Genomic DNA, 22,286 nt, shown 5'->3' with positions numbered 1-22,286 from the left:
CCCGTGACCAGTGGGTTCCACAGGGATCAGTGCTAGGACTGCAATGGTTTACAATATATATTAATGGCTTGGAGGAAGGAAACAAATGTACTGTAGCCAAATGTCCAAATGACAGATACAAATAGTTTACAAAGAAATATTGATAGGGTTAAGTGGGTAACAAGTTGACAAATGGAGTATAATTTGGGAAAATGTGAAGTTGTTCATTTTGGAAAGGAGAACAAAAAAACACAATATTTTTTAAAAAGAGAAAAACTGCAACACAAAGGTACTTGGGGGTACTCGTGTGCAAATTGTAGAAAACCGGCACACAGATACAGCAGTTCATCAGGAAGGCTATCAGAATGTTCACCCTTATTTCAAGAGAGTTGGAGTATAAGAGTGAAAAAATCTTACTGCTGGTAAGACAACATCTGGAGGACTATGGGCAGTTTTGGTCCCCTTATTTGGGAAAAGGTATTATTTCATTGGAAGCAGTTCAGAGAAGGTTCAAAATAAAAACAGAAACAGCGGCATCTACGGAAAAAAAGCAGTCAACCATTCAGAGTAAGTTCACCACACTGATCCTGGTATGGAGGGATTGTCTTATAAGCAAGAGTTAAACAGTTTGGGACTCACTGGAGTTTAGAAGAATGAGAGGTGATCTCATTGAAACATACAGGATTCTTAAAGGGCTTGACATGGTAAGTGCTGAGAGGATGTTTCCCTTCATGGGAAAGTCTAGGACCAGGGGGCATTGACTCAGAATAAAGGGTCACCAATTTAAGACTAAGGGAAGAAGGGATTTCTTCTCACAGGATGTTGAGAGTTTTTGGAACACCTTGCCACAGTAAGCTGTGGGGGCAGAGTCCTGTATATATTTATGGCCGAGATCGATTCTTGATCAATAGGGGAATCGACTTTTGAGGAAAAAGGGCAGGAATGTCGGATCAACCATGATCTTACTGAATAGCAAACAGCCTACTCTTGTTCTTGTTTCTTACGGTATTACCTACTTTATTCAATACACGGTTGCATTGGGAATTACTCGTTCCTTTATTGTCTATTTTCTAGCTTTTATTTCTTGTTTTCTATGTATTTTTCAAATTACACAACTCATTCTTTAAAAATTCCAGCCTATAATTTCACTACTGGATATTTCATTTACTTAACTTTTGCACTGCATTAAAATTTTTTGCAGTTGAAGTTTACATCGCCTCACCAAATCCTGCTTTACCCATCATTTCTGCGCACATTGGCTGACTTTGTTTCATAGTCCAGGATAGCCTCATTTAAAATACCCAACTTCATGTTCCTTAACATCATCCAGGACTACCAGCTAAAGATCTACAACTCCAAAAGTTAACTTATTTATTCCATCAATTGTAGACAGTCCTGTATCCCCAATTTCCTTCATCATGCCATCAGTTGTATTTTCAAATCTGTAGGTCCAATTCTGTGCAATTCTCTATATAGTTCTTCACATTGCTTTACTCCTTAACATGCTCCTCAAAATCGAACTTCACGTGGCTCAGTGGGAGATTTTGGCTGGATATACGTTGGGACACTATGTTAAAGGTACCACACACACGCACAACCTTTATGCATAATGGTTTCTTCCATTTATTAAGACGTTAGGACAGTACTTTCCAAACATTTTCTCATTTCAAACTGAGAGACACCTTAGAAGGACAAAAGGGATGGCTTCAGCACCTGAATAGGGAACAGGTGAGTGAGGGAGAGAAGTGGCTGGGGAGGAATTGTTTAGTCTGCACGTACATCTTTTTGGAGGAAAAACCTTATATTTCAGACTTTTTTGCAGCAGCAAACATACCTTGAAGATCTGTCTGCAAAGACAAGCTACCAACAGAATAAAGCACAATTACTTAAAGGGGCCTTACAGCTATTAACATTCAGTCTGAGCTCCTCGGCAACTACCTCAGATTTCACAACTCTAAGCTCTCATACTATTTGGGAAGCTCAGTTACAATTGATTACGGAACTTACAGTGAAATAGCCCAAATAACCTGCCTGTAGGCTAAACTTGATATTGAACGACAGTTGAAGAGACTACTGAATATGTGAAAGGCCAGTCTTAATTTTCTTTACACTCATAGGAACGAATCTGTTGCAAAGAAAGATACATAAATCTAAACAAAATCAAAATGGTTAATAAAGCTACAGATTTAACTGTTTAACAAGATGTATATAGAAAGAGGAGACTATCTACCTGAAATCTTTTGCACTAGTCAGTTATTCTGTATTGTGATAGAGGTCATGGGATTAACATAAATTAATTTCACATAACCTTAGATTGTAAAAAAATTATTTTTCTGTATTATTTGCAGGGTATGCAAGATAAAATTTGCAGCCAGGCAAATCTACAGAACTTTTTTAAAAACATATATTTTGAGCAATGAACAAAATCAAAACCCTTATTCTCACTCAATTTCTTGAAACTCAGAAGACCAAGGACATATTGAAAAAATATTCCAAGCTTAAGTCACGGAAACAATATGAATTTTATTTTGAATACAGGGAATGAAAATTGGACACGTAAAACATACTTCCAAAACAAATTACGTATTGATATTGACAAATCAAACACCTCAGCAATGCAATCATTTAAAATTTCCTTTGATGTTTGTCACAGTACTTTCAGCATTTTGTGTCTTTTGTTTAGGTAAAAATAAATAGACTATCAAATGCCATTTGCAGAAAAAAAATCTGTTGCATCCTATGTACTGCCTGCGCCTACGGTCTGCAGCCTTAGTTTCCCTCATTTGGCATCATAACTCTTCTTTCCAAAAGCACAACCTGGTTGAGTCAAAACTCGTGTCTGGATGTTATGCCTCAGAATAAATATCTAATAGGACTACCACAGCAGTTATTTCTCCACGAATATTTCCAAAATGTAAGTCAAGCAGCAACTTACATTGCATCAGCTAGATCGTCATCACTCCATTCCTCCTATAAATAAGACAGAAATGCAATGTCTGATGATACCAGAATACTTAAAGTAGATAAAACAAATAAAAGCCACAGATTATCAGAATTTTACTTAAAAGATTGATATAGAAGTGAAGAGGCAGTAGGATTTAGGAAGCAAGACACATAGACAAGTTGGAATATAAGGGGTCAGGATTTACAAACATCCGGTTTAGATGAACGCTCGTACTTATGCATGCAGGGTGTATTAATAGTAATTTTAAAGGCCCAACACACAAATATTTTCTAGTACTTACGAGTGGCTATTTTATATTGTCCTGAATTGTGTTTCAACTTGTTTATAAATTGACTTGTGAATGGACTTAAAAATGGAACCTGTTTGCAACATGGATGCTGCCTGTAGTGCATTATCCAAGGCTGAAGATAGTTGTTGAAACATAGCGAGGCAATGAAAGCAGGGTTTTCAAGTGAAGCTATTTATTTCCATTCATTGAGGGGCACTGGGGATAGTAGTAATGGGTAAATGTAATATGTAATCAACTGAGTTTTAGAGTAGTTGGAGTCAATGGAAGGCCAACAAAGAAAACATTAAAGAATTAAGCTAAGGTTTAACAAAACAATGGATAGAGATTTCAGCAATAATGGTATGAGCACTATTTGAGATCATGAATGTTCAATAAAAACAATTTCTCATAAGTTAATGGTATTTGCTTTTCTCGTCTCATGAAGAGACAGATTGGGAAACATATAAATCAGCACAAGTTATGATTTAGTGAGTTAACAGAGAAGGTAATTGAGTAGAATCTTCAATAATAGTGAATGTCAGTAGCTAACCAGATTCAGAACAGCATTTTTTTTTTTACATTGGCAATGAACAATATCAGTACTTTTCTAGTTAACCATAACCCTAACAGCATGCACCCAAAGTCTGGGCGTGCAAATAGATTAACATCCTAATAATACTGACCAAATTTTCCCAATTAGTGTTATTATATAGAGTCTCACTTCAAGCAGATTTGTGCTTCAATCAAGACAGTGATGCACTACGCTGATGAATGATTTGAGTAGTTCTGTATTAGTATATCTCAGGAGTCTCTGCTTAACGGATCTGTTGAATATGGAGGTATAATCAACATAATTCATAGCACAATCATTTCTACTGCTGTAGTAACTTTTCTTCCTTGTCGAACCTGTGACAGAAGCTGAAGGACATTTCCCATGATCTACCCTCCTTTCATCATTAGCTTTTTCCATTCACTTTTTAATCCAGTCAACAAGCAATGCAATACGATCAGTGATTTTGAGGATTCTAAGGACTAGCCTAACCTGACAACCCACAGTTGATGCTGTCCAATCTAAAGAACACTATCCATGTACAAAACGTACAAACTAAGGAAACAAACTGTTGATATTTCACATTATTTTGTACATTCTTTAGTGACGCAATCTTTATGTTACTGCAAAATGCTGAGCAAACTACATTACAAAAGAACCAAAACAGAAATTGCTGGAAAAGCTCAGCAGGTCTGACAGCACCTGTGGAGAGAAATCACAGTTAACGTTTCAGGTCGAGTGACCCTTCCTCAGTTAACAAAACGTTAACTCCGATTTCTCTCCACAGATGCTGCCAGACCCGCTGAGCTTTTCCAGCAATTTGTGTTTTTGTTTCTGATTTACAGCGTTCGCAGTTCTTTTGGTTTTTACATTACAAAAGAGCCTTACTAACCTCTTCCACTTTTGACTTTTTGGAAATTGTTCCATCTTCCTCATAACCTTTCCTCTTCCTTCTGTTTTCAACAGAGAAGCAAAGTTGGATAACAAATACTTACTGACTGCATACTGTAACATGTAAATGGAAAACAAGTATAAAAATCTCCTCCAGCTGCAATAAAAAATGCATATAATTGTCCAAACAAAACAGTGCAATTATTATTTTATATGCCTCATAACTGTAATTTGAGAGTCAGATAACAAACACACTGAAGTGATGGACAAGTAAAAGGCCCAGTGGTTCATCAAGGTGTCCCACATCTCATGCCAGCTGACACATCATAACCAAGTGTTTCTCATTCAATCTCTATCAGCAATGTAATATCAGAGAAATAAGAAAACAGAAAAAACTCATGGCCAGTAGAAAATAAACTGGTTTTGATTGTTTGGAATCTTCTAAATTAATATATTATCAATCGTTGTCTAGATATCTATTAATCCACTTATTTTCCTTACGATGTGATCTTTGCTCCAGTTAAGCACCCTTAAAGAAATGCAATCATCATTTCACATTATTCAGCACAAAAATGCTGCAATATGTACCAATTCCACTAGCCTATGCACTCTCGAAGTCTATCATGATTCACTTTACAGTTCACACTACTTTCAAGTTTTGTGCATCTGCAAATTTTGAAATTGTCCCGTACTCCTAACTCTAGGCTGTTCATATATATTGAGAAAGGCTGGGATTCAAATATCAGTAAATGGGAAACGTTTATATATTATCATTTAACATCAATCTCCATTTCCTGTCACTGCGCCAACATTGCACCAATGCTGCCGCTGTCCATTATATTGTATGAATTTCCACTTCACTGACAAGCCTGTTAATAGGCACTTTATCAAATGCCTTCAGGAAATTTGTGCCCAGAGCCACTGCAGACACAATGAGGCGAACGGCATCATTTTGTATCACATTCTGCGAAATTGAAAAAAATCTATGCACACATACCTTTATCAACATCTTGTTGCTTATTCAAAAAATGCAATAAAATTGATTAAACATGATTTGCCCTTAACAAATCAGTGCTGTATTTTCTAATCCTTAAATGAATCCAAAGTTGTTCCAATAACTTTTAATTTTGTGATGCATTATACTTTGTAAAAGCTTTCTCACTACCAAGGTGAAACAGGCTGGTCTGTTTCCTGGGTTATTCTTAACGTCCCTTTTTTGAACGAAAGTGTAATATTTAGTACTTCCAGTCCTCTGACACCATTCTACATCTAGACAGGATTAGAAAATTATGGCCAATGCCTCCACAATTTCCACCCCTACTTCCTTCAGTATCCTTGGATGCATCTCATCTGGTCTGGGTGAATTATCAACTTTTAAGTATAGCAGCCTTCCTTTATCAATTGTTTACCCTTTCAGTATGTGAATTCCAACCTCTTTTAGTATGACTTTAGAAGCATCTTCTTCCTTGATAAAGGCAGATGCAAATTACACATTAAGCCATGCCATCTGCTTCCATATGTAACTCCCCTGTCTTTGATAACAATTGGCAACTTTTTTTTTACCACATTCTTATGATTTATATGCCTATAGAAGCCTATCTAAATGTCTTCAATGTTAACTGCCAGTCTCCTCATATTTTATGTGATCATATGAATTAAGAGTAGGAGTAGGCTACTCCGTCCCTCAAGTATGCTCTGCCATTCAATAATACCATGACTGCTCTGATCACTCCACCAATTCCTGATACCTTTCACCTTGCATATCAAGAATCTATCTATCTATCTATCTCTGCACGAATAGTCAAAAACTCTGAAGTTACCTTCCTTTTGGGAAAACTTCCAAGGACTCTCAATCGTAAGACAAAAAAATTCCTATGTCTCAAAACTGATAACCCTTAGTTTTAAATCAATAACCCCTAATTTTAGATTCTCCTTTCCATATTCATCCTGCCAAGACCTCTCGGGTGCTTACATTTTCCAATCAAGTCATCGCTTCCTTTCTAGACTTCTAGCAATACAAGCCTAGCCTGTCCAACTCTTCCTCATAAGAAACCACCCATTCAAGGTATTACTCTATTAAACCTTCTCTGAAGTTCTTCCAACACATTTACATTCTTCCACAATAAGACCACCAATATGGTGCACAGTACTCTAATGTGGTTTCACTAATGCCCAATATGACTGAAGCATAATCTACCTATTTCTGTACACAATTACCCTCAAAATAAACAATAACGTTCTATTAACGTGTCTATTTTTATGAAGCTATTTTAAGTTTGTAGTGATTGGAACCAGGTGAACCTCTGAGTAAGAGGTCCTTGATTGGGATTGTTCACCTGGGCCCATCAGGATGTACTGGCTGACCAATATTAACGGGGGATTAGAATCAGTTCTGGGGACTGACTCCGAGCTGACTGGCTACAAGCGTGCACAAGTAAGTAAAGGGTGACTTGGTACAAGATATTGGTCTCTGCAGTTATTTCAGTGTTGACAGAAGAAAACAGTATGTGCCTGAAAACATTCGCTTGCAACTGTTATCTTGGAGTTGGTGGGGTAAGCCTTCATGCCTTTATTTGGGAAGCTGGACTCCTTTAATCTTGCCATCAAAGACTAGGCCAGTATGTGGAAAGAATGTGATATTTTTTCTGAGCAAATGACATTGGGGCAGATGAAAAGCATGGTTTTGTAGATAAAAAGCATTTTTGGTTACAAGAGGCTTAACTTTCCAAAGGCACCAGACACTAAAACCTTCCAAGAGTTGATGGATACTAAATAAAAACTGAAAGTACTGCAGATGCTGTAAATCAGTAACAAGAACAGAAGTTGCTGGAAAAGCTCAGCAGGTCTGGCAGCATACGAGGAAAGGTTACCGGACTCGGAACATTAACTCTGATTTCTTCTTTATATGCTGCCAGACCTGCTGAGCTTTTCCAGCAACTTCTGTTCTTGTTCAAGAGTTGATGGAGTTGGTTAAGGAATATTACGACCCCAAACCTTCTCTAATTCTGAGACTCTATTGGTTTTATTTGGCTGTTAGAGAACCAGACAATTCTGTATCAGGATTATTGACAAGGCTGAGACAACTGGCAGAGGCACGTGATTTTGGGTTAACATTGAATGAGATGCTGAGACACCGTTTGGTATTTGGGATTAATGACAATCATTAGAAGCACCTACTAGGTGAAGTCCAACTAGACTTCAAACAGGCACTACAACTGGCCTGGTCATTAGAAAATGCAGCAAGTGGAGCATGGGAGCTACATGGCATCCCTATGGAAGTGGACTTCCTCACCTGTCCAACAGAGCTTGGGGAATCCCATTTGAGTGTAGGCTCTTGCAGAATCTCACACAGGGCATATCCTGGGCAGAGACACCCTAGGATAGCCCATAGCCAGGGTGGGGGGGTTGCTGTCCTTTACAAGGCTGGACATGAACCATAGATAGTAGGAACTGCAGATGCTGGAGAATCCGAGACAACAAGGTGCAGGGCTGGGGGCTGGTCTAGGCCCGAAACGTCAGCCTTTCTGCTCCTATGATGCTGCTTGGCCTGCTGTGGACATGAACCATACCTACTTGCAACAGCAATAGGATAAGGAGTCCCAGAAGTGCACTTCAATTAATACTCATAAGGGTATCTGACCGTGGACACAAAAAGATCCTGTCTTAGCAAAACTAAAGTAGCTGTTAGTAATGGGGGAGACAGGAGGGCCATTACAACCAGGACTGAAACCTTTCTGCACCCAGCGAGACCAGATCACTGTAGAAGTTGGCATAATACTTTGAGGAGCAAGAGAGATTGTCCCGAATAAAGAGTGGCACCAGATACTGGCTGAACTCCACCCATCATCCAAGTGTTTCCAAGATGAAGATGCTAGAAAGAAGCTACAATTGGTGGCCAGGATTGGATGCCAACATAGCAGCCTTGGTGGGACAGTGCCCAGAGTGTCAACAATGACAAAAAAATGCTACCAGCAGCGGTCCCACCTTCATGGGGATGAGCAGGTAAAGTCTAGACTCAGTTAGATGTTGACTATGCCGGTCCTTTTCAGGAGTTGAATTTTCCTGGTCATTGTGGATGCCCATTCAAAGTTGTTGGACGTGCATAAAGTCCATTCAGCAAACTCCGGGATAACAACTGAGAAGCTGCAAGTATCAGTCGCGATACAAAGACTCCTGGAAATATTGGTCACGGACTACGGGACGTTATTTACCAGCAAGGAATGAGTATTTCTTGAAGTTGAATGGCATTTGGTACATTGGACCATCTATTGTCCAATGGTCTGGTGGAAAGAGTGGTCCAAACGACGAAGGCAGGCTTAAAGAAGCAGCCTACAGCGTCACTTGATACCAAACTGTCCCAGTTCCTGTTCATTTATAGGACTGCCCCTCACGCAACAACAGAGATAACTCCAACAGAGTTGCTGATGGGGAGTAGACTCCCTGCTAAATTAAACTAAATGTTCCCAGACCTGGTGGCGGGGGAAGCAGGGGAAGAGGAGGATGAAACAGCTGAAGGAACGCCAATGGCAGCCACGTGCCTCCTAAAAGCAAGAAAGACAATTTAATTCAGAGGATGAAGTTTGGTGCCGGAACCATGGAAACAGCCCTGTCTGGTTATGAGGTGAGGTTGATGCAAGGTCAGGTCCCATGACTTACGAAGTTTGGGTAGGTGAGATAGTCCTGAACAAACATGTGGATCACCTGAAAGCTGTTAGCTCGCAAATGGGGCAGGAGCAAAACATACCCGGCCCCTCAGAACAGCCAGAAGGCCTGTCAGAAACCGTAGGTTCTCCCCCTCCATCTAGTGTCATGGAAACTTTGGAGTCCGAGATGGATGCAGCCTCAGTACCATTGCCGTTGGAAGAAGAGAAGGAAACTCTCCCGAGAAGCTCCGGACCAAGAGACGAACTGCAGTCCGGTACACACCGCCCATGTCAGAGTCTGAATCAGAGGAACTGGACCTGGGGCAAAAATCTCACAGCAAAAGCTCCAAGAGATAGACCAGGCCTACATTCCCTGACTTAGTGGGGGGAGGGATGTAGTGATTGGAACCAGGTGGACCTTGTTAACTACAAGGTACTTGATTGGGGTTGTTAACCTAGGCCATTCAGGAGGCATTGGCTGACCAATATAAGCAGGGTATTTAGATTCTCCTCAGTTCTGGGAACTGACTCTGAGCTGGCTGGCAACAGCCAGTGTACTGTGCACAAGTAAATGAAGGGTGACTTGGAGATGGGGTACTGGCCTCTCTGCAGTGATTTCTAATTTCCTTTCACATTTTGCCTCTAACATTCTATGTTCAGCCTGGTTCTCATTTAACTTTCTCTCTCTGTGCTGAAACTATCTCCTCCATTGCTCAATTAGAGTTTTATCTACCATCTTTGACTTATCAATATAGCTAAAATCTAGCTGATTTTTATGAAGTCATTGAAACCTGACTGATTTTTACTTTCTTCTTGTCAATACTTACAAACTTGTAACGATGCCAAGATCCAAGCTATGTATATGTTCAAGTTTCTGCTTCAGAAGATTCACTTCCTCAGGTTTGGGAGGTTCATATTTCTTCACCAGAGTCTTTATACCTGCTCAGTATTAATCATCATACAATATAATGGCATTAGAACTTTCTCTCAAGTTTTTAGAGAAAACATTAAAATGTAAATTATAGGACTCGGGTTTTAAAAAATGTAATTGAACTACCAGATAAAAATGCCACGGTTTCTTTAAAAAAAAAAACACGTGTATGTGCTTTATATGTATATATTGGATACTATAATGAAAAGGCTTTTACCAAAGTCAATGGAACATAGAATGTAGAGTTGATGTATATTAGCAAAGGGTAAAAGCAAAAAACACAGTTTCTCAAAGAATGTTTCTCACAGGTGAATGGACAGGCTTGCTCTTATGTACTGTATGCATAAATTATTTGGACATGAATATTGCGGTGTGGGAGAGGGCAGTGTAGCAGCTATCCTGGCTGCTAAAACACAGATTGCTAACTTGGCCAAACAGCAAGACCAAGTAAAACTCTGAAATCACAGAACCCACACTCTAAACACAGCAGCCAGGTACTAATCACATTATCATAACATAAAAGCAACAGTTATCCTCAACAACTATCCTCAACAAGTAACCCCCAACAACTAATCCAGTAGACAAAGGAGGGCCCAGACAGAAAGGTACTGGGGTCCTGCTACACAAAGTATCTAACAGTAGCATGTCATCCAAATGATTGCCTCTGTTTCAAACTATTAAGTGTATCTCCCTGATTGGCTAGAACTATAGAAAGTTCCAGAAAGCCATCTAAAAAGGTATACAAAAAAAAAGATTCACCTGCAGACCTTCTTGGGATGGCTATTGGAAGGTCCGAGGAGACCAGCATGGCAAGAGGCAGAGAGCAGCTGACTATCCAGAGGAAGAAAGCAAGAAAGCAAGAAAGCAAGAAAGCAGCTATGCAGACCCATAGAGACAGCATCTGCGTAAATCTACAAGAGACTCAGGAATTACTGTAACTTTAAGGTGTCGTATAGGATTAGAGACAGCGTGTTTAATATAGAAAGGTTATTGTAACTTTGTTTTGCATGGATACCAGCTTGTGTTCATATTCATTTGACTGCTTTAGTACTGTGGGACACCTAGAGAAATTCATTCATAACATTCTAGTTAGTGTTTAAATTGTTTTAAGAAGAGACAAAGCCAACTTTAGCATCCATGTTAAGAGGCTTCGGTTGAAGCGACCCTCATGGTCCTTTGAACCCAAACTGCCTGGTATCTTGCGTGTTCAGCCTGAGCTGGTTGTTAAGAGGGCAGCTGCCCCGTGCGAAGGTCAGGATATAAACTGAATATGCGAGAGGCTGGCACTGATCACACACAGTGAGCCGTAAACCAGGTACCTTAAACTGTGACATGCACAATAAAAGCCAGGTGTTCTACAGCCAGAGCAGGCAAAGCATAAGCTGAAGAAAGGTAATACGATACAGAGGGACTGTGAGGAAGTCAGCCTAGAGGGGGACAGATGTTTGCCTCGTGTGAAAACCTAGGGACATTTCGGACTCCTCGAACAAACCAAGGAGCTTTTATTTTAAACCCTCCATTGTCCCTGTCCCAAAAGTGTCAGATAGGGTTGATGTGAGGGGAGCTTTATTTCATTTACTTTTACTTCCAATGAGTAGAAGAAATTTTCCTCTGAATTTTAAACCCTTGTTGTCCTGGTTCTGGGAGTGTTCGATGGGGATAAAGCTAAGAGAATTGATTTTTAGTTTACTGAGAGTTTGAATGAGTAGAGGGAAATTTACTCTCTATTTTGACATCTTGTTTCCCCTATCCCAAGAATATTTGGTGGGGACAGAGTTGAGCGAAAGTCATTCTTTACTTTCAGAGTCAAAGGAACTTTATTTTAAGTTCAACAGAGTTGAAGGACCTTTGAGTTCCAAAGAATTGAGGAAACTACTTTTAAGAGAAATCCAGTAATGAACACTGCAATAATATGCTTGCTAGCAAAATAGGACAAGTTTCCACTTGTCCGACATGGGAGTACACTCTCAGACAATACCTTTTTAAAAGGAAGTGGCCCAAATGGACAGAATTCTGTAGCAGCCTTGGGTGGCCCTGGACCACAGGTTCCATGGTCCAACACATACGACAAGAAACAAATGACAGATCAGGGAAGGCGGCCACTAAGATAACCACAGCAATAGCAATAGCATGTAGTCTACAAGAATACCGTAGACGACTAGTTGATATTAGATTGCTGTGGGACCGATTAGAAAATCACTACTGATGAACTGGAGAAGTTAACACTTGTTAAAGAGCAGGACACCAGAATACCGAAAAATCTGATTCATACAGGACAGTTGCAGTCACAACTGGAAAGAGCCTGTTCTAATGACAGAAGGGCCACTGAGGACCGAGAGGCAGCCTCAGCAAACATTGACAAACTGGAATGACAGGGTAGGGAGTTTCAAGCAGCCATATAGGTTGTCCAAGCCTGCAATGCAGAGCAATGCACATCAAGCCCTAGTATGGAGCATTCAAAGTGCCAGGAACAAATACTGTCCCTAGCGAACCAAGTCTCCGCCCAGAATGGGATAATGTGTGCCTTTGGGTTTCTACCTCCCCAGGGAGAGAACAAGAGGCCCCAACTGACACTCAATCCACCTCTGCCCCACAAATGGGGGTCCCTGCTGCCTTTCTCCTAGATGACTGCACCTTCAACTGCCACCCCTAACCCACAGCTGAAACCACAGCCCATGCACATAAGTGTGGTCTGGACTTCCTATAGCCCCCTCCAACATGGAGAAATGATAGAAGAGGCAGGTATTCGCTAAGGAGTCCCAGACAGACTCCCTGTCCATACAAGTCCCCTGCCTCCAGAAGTGGATAACGCTCCCAAGTTAATCCCAAAACCCAATCTGCGCTATAACTATGGCCAAACCGGCCATTTCATTCGGGACTGTTGGGCACCTAAAATTCCAACTTGGCACTGGGAAGTTTGGAAAAAGGGGCCAACATCCAGGTTCCCATCTTGGCAACAACAGCTGGAAGGAAAACAAGCCGTGGCTTATACGCTGATGACAGGGGCAACTCCGTAATGGAAACAGCCTTAAAGGTCCCCAGCCACAAGTGCACAAGCTGCTATCCCCATACAGGGCAAATTTATTCTATTGCCCTTACTGTTTTCTCCTTAAAAAAAAGGGGAGCCAGGAATGGGTAACAATTGCAACGATTTGACAATTTCAAAATGTTATGTGGAACATGATGTCAGAAAGTTGACCAAGATATTTACAGAAATTACTTTTTTTGGTAAGTGCACCAGAGTAGCTACTCCAAGAAAGCGATGCAACCCTTAGAGCATTTATTGTATATAGCGTACAACTATTATAATGACCGTGTCCAAAAATGTAACGCAGGCACTACTGAAAACATACCAGAATACCTGTGGTACGACTCACCAGACAATGTGGTATGTGTAGATGGGACCCACAAACAGTTAATAAATTAAAGAAAAGGGAACTCCTTAATGGTCTAGCCACAACATTCGGGGCAGGGGTGTCAGTGGTCAATAGCCTTGACTTAGTTAATTTGGAAAATAAATTCAGGATCTTGACCCAACAAGTGAAATAAGCCTAGGAGGAGTGAATACAGACAGACAATCAACAAGAGACCTATTAGGTAGGTTGCGACTAGTATTACGATGGGCTGGAATGGAGGGAGAATCAAATTGGAATCACAAAAACTCAGAATGCAAGGGGAGTCTATTTGGCCCTCCTGCCTCTACCAACTTTTTAGAAGTTCCACTTCTTTGCTTTCTTCCCATAGCCATATTTGGATATTTACTTGAAAAAGGAAGCAACATTTTCCTAAAAGCTAATGAAACTGCCTTCACTGCAGTGAATTCCAAATTGCATTCACATGTGGCATTAAAACTGTCATCTCCTCTCTGGTACTTATTATGCTAAATATGTATCCTTCAGTTAATGATCATCATACTACTGGGATAAAAAGATTTCTTTTTATTTATTCTATTAAAATCCCTCACATTTTGTCACGACCACAGATCATAACCCCGACCACCTACAGACATACTGGACTTGTCTTTTTAAGAAAAGTTTTTATGTAATTCAGAGATACAACCAAAAGAGGACAACAGAATTAAATCCAGTGCATCTGGGTGACAGACATATGGTTTCCCCTTTCAAGAATGTACAAGGATAGAACTTAAAGGAGAGTGTCAACGCCGGTCTGCATGCGATAATGGGATGAGGTACTTGTGTCTACTATCTGCACTCGAGCACAAGTGTACTGTGAAAGTCATCCACTAGGCTGTGTGGCAAGTAAAGAACTCTCTCACTCAGTTCTGGAAGCCAATTAGAAAACCTATTCAAAAGGAAACAGGACAAAGGAATTTCAGCTAACAAGTGAAAAATTTTGAAAATGACTGCTCAACTATCAACATTCCACTATCTGCTGTTCTTGAACAACCTTGCGACTGATTTTCCAATGACTTATCATCATCTTTTGGTATGTGTTTTGTGTGTGTCTATGCGTGCACATGCGCGCGCTGGTTATTGCAATTTTGAACACAAGCTTTAAAATTCCCCTTGACTATCTGTGCTCCTAGAACAATTCAACTTCTCTTCTCTACTCTACATAAATATCTCTCTCTCTAATTCATTCTGATAAACATTCTCTACATTCTATCAAAAGATCGTGACATCCTTCCTAGAGTGTGATGCTTAGTACTGTCCACATTAACTCCAGCTGAGGCCTAACTGAAAAGCTGTAAAGCTTTAGAATGGATACAAAACCAAGGAAGCCAAAGTCCCTGCTTATAAATATAAGCACCCCATAATTTCTACATTAAACTTCATCAGCACTGCATCTGCTCATTTTAACAGTCAATGCCCTCTTAAAATTAGCTAAAACCCTTCTCCCTATGCAATATATTTTTGAGTTTCATATCATTCTCAAAAGGTTAAAATCGTGCCCTTTATATCTAAATCCAGAACATAAATACATATTTAAAAAGAGCATTAGTCTCCCTCTCTCAATCTTTAAGGAATATCACTGTTTACAAATAGAAGTGAGGTTTACAATCAGCCAGTAATATTGTCCGGTTTTCTGTCCCTACCCAAGCTGCCAATGCCCCATTAATTTCACTTCAAATCTTTTAATGTCTATTGGGATTCTTTAATTGAACACCTTTCAGAAGTCCACATGCACATCATTTAACTATTTTCATCAACTAACAATAACCTTCGTTGTAAAATATTGTTTGCAAAGGAAAATTGTTGGAGAATAAAGGGACGAGCAGAGGGTAGGACTTATTCGATAGGTCTTTCAAAGACCTGCCATAGGGACCACGTATTTCGTGGCAACCTTCTGGTTCCATTGCCTGTAATCTGAGATAGGAAAGATATATAAAAAAATTGAAGGAAGTACTGTGTAGATTGATAAACAGACCTTGGATAAGAAGTTACAGTTTTAAAGTTTGACTTGAAGAATTGTGACTAATCAGAGATGATAAAATTATGAGGTTTAAAATATTATGAAATTAGGTTAGGTTAAATAGTGATCATCAGCAATATAATAATGCTAGAAAACGAAGATATAGTAGTTGGAAAAAAGAATTAAAGGTTAGAATAAAATATTTACACAAAGGGTGTTAAAAATTTGGAATTCTCTACTGTAAATTGATGTAGCATTGGGCAGACATTCTTTGAAAATTGGACTACAATTTCTTAAAAACTAAGAACACTAAAACAAAATAGAAATTTGGATTAGGCAGACTTTATGGCCCATTGTTTGTGCTTTAGCAGTCTAATGCTGAGAAGGGAATTTGAAGTGAGATTAATGGGGCATTGGCAGAACTATATTCCAAATACTATAATTGAACTTTTAAAATGTCTCCATGAAACTTGTTTACACTGAAGCAAAAACTGTCAAATTACACAGCTAATTAATCTCAATTTAGTAGCAACCATTTCAGGTAATGTAAATTCAATCTACCATAGAAACTGTGCAAGATTACTTACATCTGATTACTTCAACCAGTTTTGACAGGCATTCATTGTTGTCTTTTAGCATAAGGCATTCTGTTAAGTAGCTAAAGTACGAAATACAAAATTAAAACAAAGATTAATACAATAGTTAAATGATTGCTAGTATATGAAATTTACTCATGTCAATATAATAAAGTGTCAAAAACAGCAAACACAACTGTCTCCAACAGTGACAAATAACAAAACGTTATGAAGAAAAATTTCAGCAGATCGATCAGAATCTATTGCTTCCAAAACAAAAATGCTCAGGTTACATCTCTCAGCTTTTATATTCCTTAGAAGTTATAATAACCCCTTAGAAAATTCACCCACGCTATTTTCATTACAATTGTTTGAGTAGTCTCAGAATAAAGAGGTGACAATTTATGACTGAGATGAGGGGGATGTCTTCTCTCGGAAGGTTATGAATCATTGGAATTCTGGTCACAGAGAGCTGTGGAGGCGGAGTCCTTGTGTATACTTAAGGGGGAGATAGATTCTTGATCAGTAGGAGAATCATGGGATACAGGGAAAATGCAATAAAGTGGTGTGGGTTTGAGGAATGTTGGATCAGCCAGGATTCTACTGAATTGCACAGCAGGCTCCAGGGGCTGAACAGCCTACTCCTGTTCCTACTTTTTTTATGGTCTTAAATGTTCTACAAATTCCAGAAATCATTCTGCATACTGTTGTGATAAAAAAATTATAAACAGTCCTGTATTTCTTAGGTACAGTCATCTGCATTGTGCTACAACTGAGGTTGGACGAGAGTATAGTCTCTTCTAGTCTCACTATTTCGTAACTCACAATATAAGTGTAAATGCTTTACCTAGTTATTGAAATGGCCAATTATATACTTTAGCTATATTAGGTTTACAATAAAAAGATTCATCACTTCGGTTGCTTTGAAAAACAACAATTACTGATTTAGTGTGACAATAGGACTCAACCTGCTTCACATCTTTACTGAATAAGAGTTTGAAATATGAAAGTAAAAATACTTGCCCCTTTAAATAATCCCAACACACCCCCCAATTTTTTTTAAAAATTAAGAACTTTCTCCACAGAGATTAACCTTGAATTTAAGAAAATCACTTTGGCCAATTATGATTAGTACCTGATGGAGAGAATAAGATGGCTTTTAGTCAGATTCCTAGTACACATAAATGGTGCTACAAAACATAGACAACCATCACTGGATCATAGTTCATTCAAGATTTGTTAAGGAGTCAAGAGTTTTTTTCAGCAGTAACAACTGTATTCTTTTTTCAGTCTCACACTGGACTCCTCCTCAGAAAAGCACAGAATAAGCAAAGTAGTTTTTCTCTCTCTCTCATGCTTGCTCTCTCCCCTTCACCCCTCCATTTCACAGCAGGCTGTAGCACGTTGGAATTCCCAGCAATATAACAATTGCCACAGCTTATGACAGCTATAAACGCAGACATGTGATTTCCAGTGAATTCAGTGGTTCCACAGACTTGGCGGTTTAGTTAGCCTAAACCATGAAATTTTAATAAATAGTTTTGAAGATAAAGAGTGTCCCAGTGCCCTTTCCATGTTTAAAAACCAAGTACTTGCTCAGTACGTCAAATTAACACAATGCCTTAAACATGAATTCCCAAAACATTAATAATGAAGGAGCTTCATAACAATTAATTGTTCATAATTAAGGATGTTAGGATCAAGCCAGGATCCGCAAACCAGTAAGTACAGAAAGTACCAGAAACATACAAATAAGGAACAAGAGTAGGCCACTCGATCCTTCAAGCTTGCTCCACCATCCAATAAGATCACAGCTGATTTGATTCTAACCTCAGATATATTCTGAAGTTTTGCCAAAGTCACAACTGCTTACAAATTTTTAAACCATGTGGAATTGTCTAGAACTCCAGAATTTCATTCATCAAACAATATACAACAAACTAAGTATAACTTCCATTACTAATTCCTCCATGGTATTTCCACCTTATTTAATACGTAATCAACCTCCCAGATCGTGGAAAAAAAACACTTCCTGCACATTTAAGGTTTTATATCCAGTGTAACAATAATTCAGCTTGCTATTTTCCTCTATTACTAACACTCATTTCAAGTTATCCTCAAGCAACTCATTGAATTATCTGCAGTTTGTCTTGACCCAAATATCTCAAGTTGAAATACTGAAGGGTACCAGTACCTATCCAGATTAATGCCTGCCCTGGAGGCACTGAAATGAATAGCTGCTATTGCTATTTGTGATGGTGTAAAGAGAAGACCAGCATCAGTTGTAGTTGCTCTGCTCAGAAACTCATCTGCCGTTTTTCGCAAGGCTTCTGGATTTTCTACCACTGAGCATCGAGCCTAAACAGAAAGGAAACAGCAATAATTATCGAGAGAAATGTATTTCCACAACTTTCATCTCTTACCAATGTAATAATTCATCTTTTAAAAAAGTCATTTTTTCTTTTCAAATCTGAAACTCAACAGAAATCATCCATTCTTATTTGGGGGAAAAAAGTCATGTGATTTCTAAGGTTTTGGAGTAAATTTGTAGCTCGGGTTGTGGGTGTTGAGGTTGGTTGGCTCACCAAGCTGGTTTGTTGTTCCGCAGACATTTCGTTACCGTGCTTGGTAACATCCTCAGTGCAGCCTCTGATGAAGCGTCAGTATGTTTTCCTGCCTGGCTTTTAAACTCTGGGGTCCGTTGCGATGGATTGCCTCATTTCCGGGTTTCCTCTGTAGTGGAATGTATATGGGGTCGAGTTCAATATGTTTATTAATAGCCTGCTTCGTGGAGTGCCATGCTTCCAGGAATTCTCATGCTTGTCTCTGCCTAGCCTGTCCCAGGATCTTGGTGTTGTCCCAGTCGAAGTCGTGGTTCTCCTTGTCCATGTGGATTGAGATGAGTGAGTATTGGTCGTGTCTTTTTGTAGCCAGTTGGTGTTCATGTACTCTTGTTATTAGTTTCCTTCCTGTTTGTCCGATGTAGTGTTTCTCACAGTCTCTGCAGGGGACCTTGTAGATGACACTGGTCCTGTCCATGGCAGGGAGTGGGTCTTTAGTTCGGGTGAGCACTTGTCGTAGGGTTGATGTGGCCTTGTGTGCCACTCTGATGCCTAGCGGTCGCAGAAGTCTTGTGGTGAGTTCTGACGTGTTCCTGATGTAGGGTAGTGTGATGAGTGTGTTGGGGCATGTAGAATCTTTCTGATGCTGTTCCTGTAGGCATCTCTGACCCAGTTCTTTGGATATCCATTATCCTTAACACTTGGAAGAGGTATTCCTCCTCCTCTTGGCGTAGTTCCATGTTGCTGCAGTGTGTTGTTGCCCTTTTAAATAGTGTTCGCACGCAGCTTCGTTTGTGTGTGCTGGGATGGTTACTATTGAAGTTCAATACCTGGTCTGTGCGTGTGGCTTTTCGGTGTGCTTTTGTTTGCAGTTCCCCATTTGTCTTGCGCTCTACCATGACGTCCAGGAATGGGAGTTGTTTGTTCTTCTCCTCCTCTCTGGTGAACTTTATTCCAGTGAGGGTATTGTTTATGAGTTTGTGTGTCTCTTCTAATTTGGTCTGTTTAATGATGACAAAGGTGTCGTCTACGTAGCAATCCATAGTTTAGGTTGGATTTGCGGAAGGGCAGTCCTTTTCAGTCTTTGCATCACTGCTTCTGCTAGGAGTCTGGAGATAGGCGATCCCATGGGTGTCCTGTTGATTTGCTCGTATGTTTGGCCGTTGAAGGTGAAGTGGGTGGACAGGCATAGGTCCAGTAGTTTAAGCATGTTGTCCTTGGAGATGGTTTCACTGGGGTCATGTTCTTGTTCAAGTAGTGTTGTCATTGTTTCCTTTGCTAGTGGTATGTCTATTGACGAGAATAGGGCGGTGACATCAAACGATATCATGGTCCCTTCGTCCTCTATCTTTATGTCTTTGATGGAGTTGAGGAATTCTTGGGCTGAGTGGATGGAGTAGGGTGATTTTTTGACTAGGTGCTTGAGTCTTCTTTGTAGTTCTCTGGCTAATCTGTGCAATGGAGTGCCCGGTAGGGAGACTATGGGTCTGAGAGGGACTTCCGGTTTGTGCACTTTAGGGAGGCCGTAGAATTGGGGTGTGTTGTTTCCTTCGGGTTTCATTCTTAAGAAGTCTGCTTTGTTGATCTGTCCTGTTTGTTTAAGTCTTTGTAGCGTGTATAGGATTTTGTTGCCTAGTTGTGGGGTCAGGTCAGTTTGTACTGGCCAGTACGTGTTCTCGTCGGCGAGCAGTGCTTGTGCTTTGGAGATGTAGTCCTTTTTATTCATTATCACTGTCATGCACCCTTTGTCTGCAGATAGTATAGTGATGTTCTCGTCCTTCTTTAAATCTGTCCAGGGCTTGTCTTTCCCGTGTGTTGAGGGTGTTGGGTTCCCTCTTTCTGGTTAGTGTCAGGACTACCGTCTGTCTTATAGTTTGTTGTGTTTCTTCGTTGATATTGTTGGTCTTGAGTGTGGCTTCCAGTGTAGCTAGCCATTCCGTTTTGTTGGCATCCCTGTAGTTGGAGTTCAGTCCCCGGGTGAGAACGGTTTTTTCCGCGTCTGTCAGTTTACTGTCAGAGGTTCCTTATCCATGTGTCAGTTCTGTTGTTGTAGTTTTTGTGGGTAAGTGTGGTTAGCTTGTCTTGCAGGGTCTGTCTTTTCTTGGCTCTTGTGGTCTGTCGGCTGATGTTAATGGCTCGTTTCATGTCGATTGTCCAGTCTTGATTGGTAGCTTCCTGGAATAACGTTTTTTGGCACGTAATTTCTCTGTTGTATTTGTGGAGCTGGTTGTGTGCGTCGTTTATCATTACCCTTACCATCTTGTGGCCAGAATGGCGCACAAACCCACATCAACCCTACGACAAGTGTTCACCCGAACTAAAGACCCACTCCCCGCCATGGACAGGACCAATGTCATCTACAAGATCTCCTGCAGAGACTGTGAGAAACACTACATCGGACAAACAGGAAGGAAACTAACAAGAGTACATAAACACCAACTGGCTACAAAAAGACACGACCAATACTCACTCATCTCAATCCACATGGACAAGGAAAACCACCATTTCGACTGGGACAACACCAAGATCCTGGGACAGGCTAGGCAGAGACAAGCACAAGAATTCCTGGAAGCATGGCACTGCACGAAGCAGGCTATTAATAAACACATTGAACTGGACCCCATATACATTCCACTATGGAGGAAACCCGGAAGTGAGGCAATCCATCGCAACAGACCCCAGAGTTCAAAAGCCAGGCAGGAAAACACACTGACGCTTCATCAGAGGCTGCACTGAGGATGTTACCAAGCATGGTAACGAAACGTCTGCGGAACAACAAACCAGCTCGGCGAGCCAACCAACCTCAACAGTCATGTGATTTATTGCTGCTTTTCCAATGCAATTACAAATTGTAATCAATACACAGATAGATCCTTGAAACTTTTAGATAGGTTAACAATGCAAAATTTAGGTCTTGTATGAAGAAATTGTCACTCCAACAAAAATGTGGGGTGGTGCTTGTGGTGCAAGAGTAGAGAGCAAAAGCATATATCCTCTCTAGGTATTTTTAATCAGTCAGTCAGTTTGGGTGTGTGTGACAAAACTCTAGGTCATATGGGACTTGACCCAGACCTTCTGGCCCAGAGATAGGGCACTATCACTACAACACAAGATCCTTATTATCGCCTCTCAATGCTATTACCTAAGAAACACAAGAATTAAGAACAAGAGCTAATTCAGCCCTTCGAGCCTGCTCCACCGTTTTGATATGATAAAGGCTGATCTCATCTCAGCCTCAACTTCACTTTGATGCCTGCTGTCCATAATCTTCAATCCATTACTACTTGAAAACCAGTATCTTCTCCTTAAATTTACCTACCGTCCCACCATCCATTGCGCTCTGGAGTAATGAACTCCATAGATTCATGGCCCGTTGACAGACGTAATTTCTCCTCATAAAAACAGAAAGAACTGCAGATGCTGTAATTCAGAAACAAAAACAGAAATTGCTGGAAAAGCTCAGCAGGTCTGGCAACATCTGTGGAGAGAAATCAGAGTTAACGTTTTGGGTCAAGTGACCCTTCCCCAGAACTCAGGGTTCTGAGGAAAG

The 22,286-nt window shown here is 40.2% G+C and overlaps 1 protein-coding gene across 3 annotated transcripts in view; it reads right to left on the bottom strand.

Annotated features, from left to right (window-relative positions):
- Positions 1 to 2,482: 2,482 nt before the first annotated feature.
- ccnh (cyclin H) overlaps positions 2,483 to 22,286 on the bottom strand; it is a 41,081-nt gene continuing 21,277 nt past the window's right edge. For all 3 annotated transcript variants that reach the window (XM_048619486.1, XM_048619503.1, XM_048619495.1), the window contains exons 6-10: positions 18,370 to 18,533; positions 16,188 to 16,258; positions 10,124 to 10,235; positions 4,655 to 4,715; positions 2,483 to 2,949 (exon numbers count right to left, since the gene is read on the bottom strand). In XM_048619486.1, coding sequence (XP_048475443.1) covers positions 2,911 to 2,949; positions 4,655 to 4,715; positions 10,124 to 10,235; positions 16,188 to 16,258; positions 18,370 to 18,533 — 447 coding nt within the window. In that variant the 3' untranslated portion in view covers positions 2,483 to 2,910. The remainder of the gene's footprint in view (positions 2,950 to 4,654; positions 4,716 to 10,123; positions 10,236 to 16,187; positions 16,259 to 18,369; positions 18,534 to 22,286) is intronic.

Source organism: Rhincodon typus, chromosome 3 (genome assembly GCF_021869965.1).
Source record: "Rhincodon typus isolate 14 chromosome 3, sRhiTyp1.1, whole genome shotgun sequence".
In the NCBI taxonomy this organism is placed as follows: Eukaryota; Metazoa; Chordata; class Chondrichthyes; order Orectolobiformes; family Rhincodontidae; genus Rhincodon; species Rhincodon typus.
This window is presented reverse-complemented; position numbering and strand designations above follow the sequence as displayed.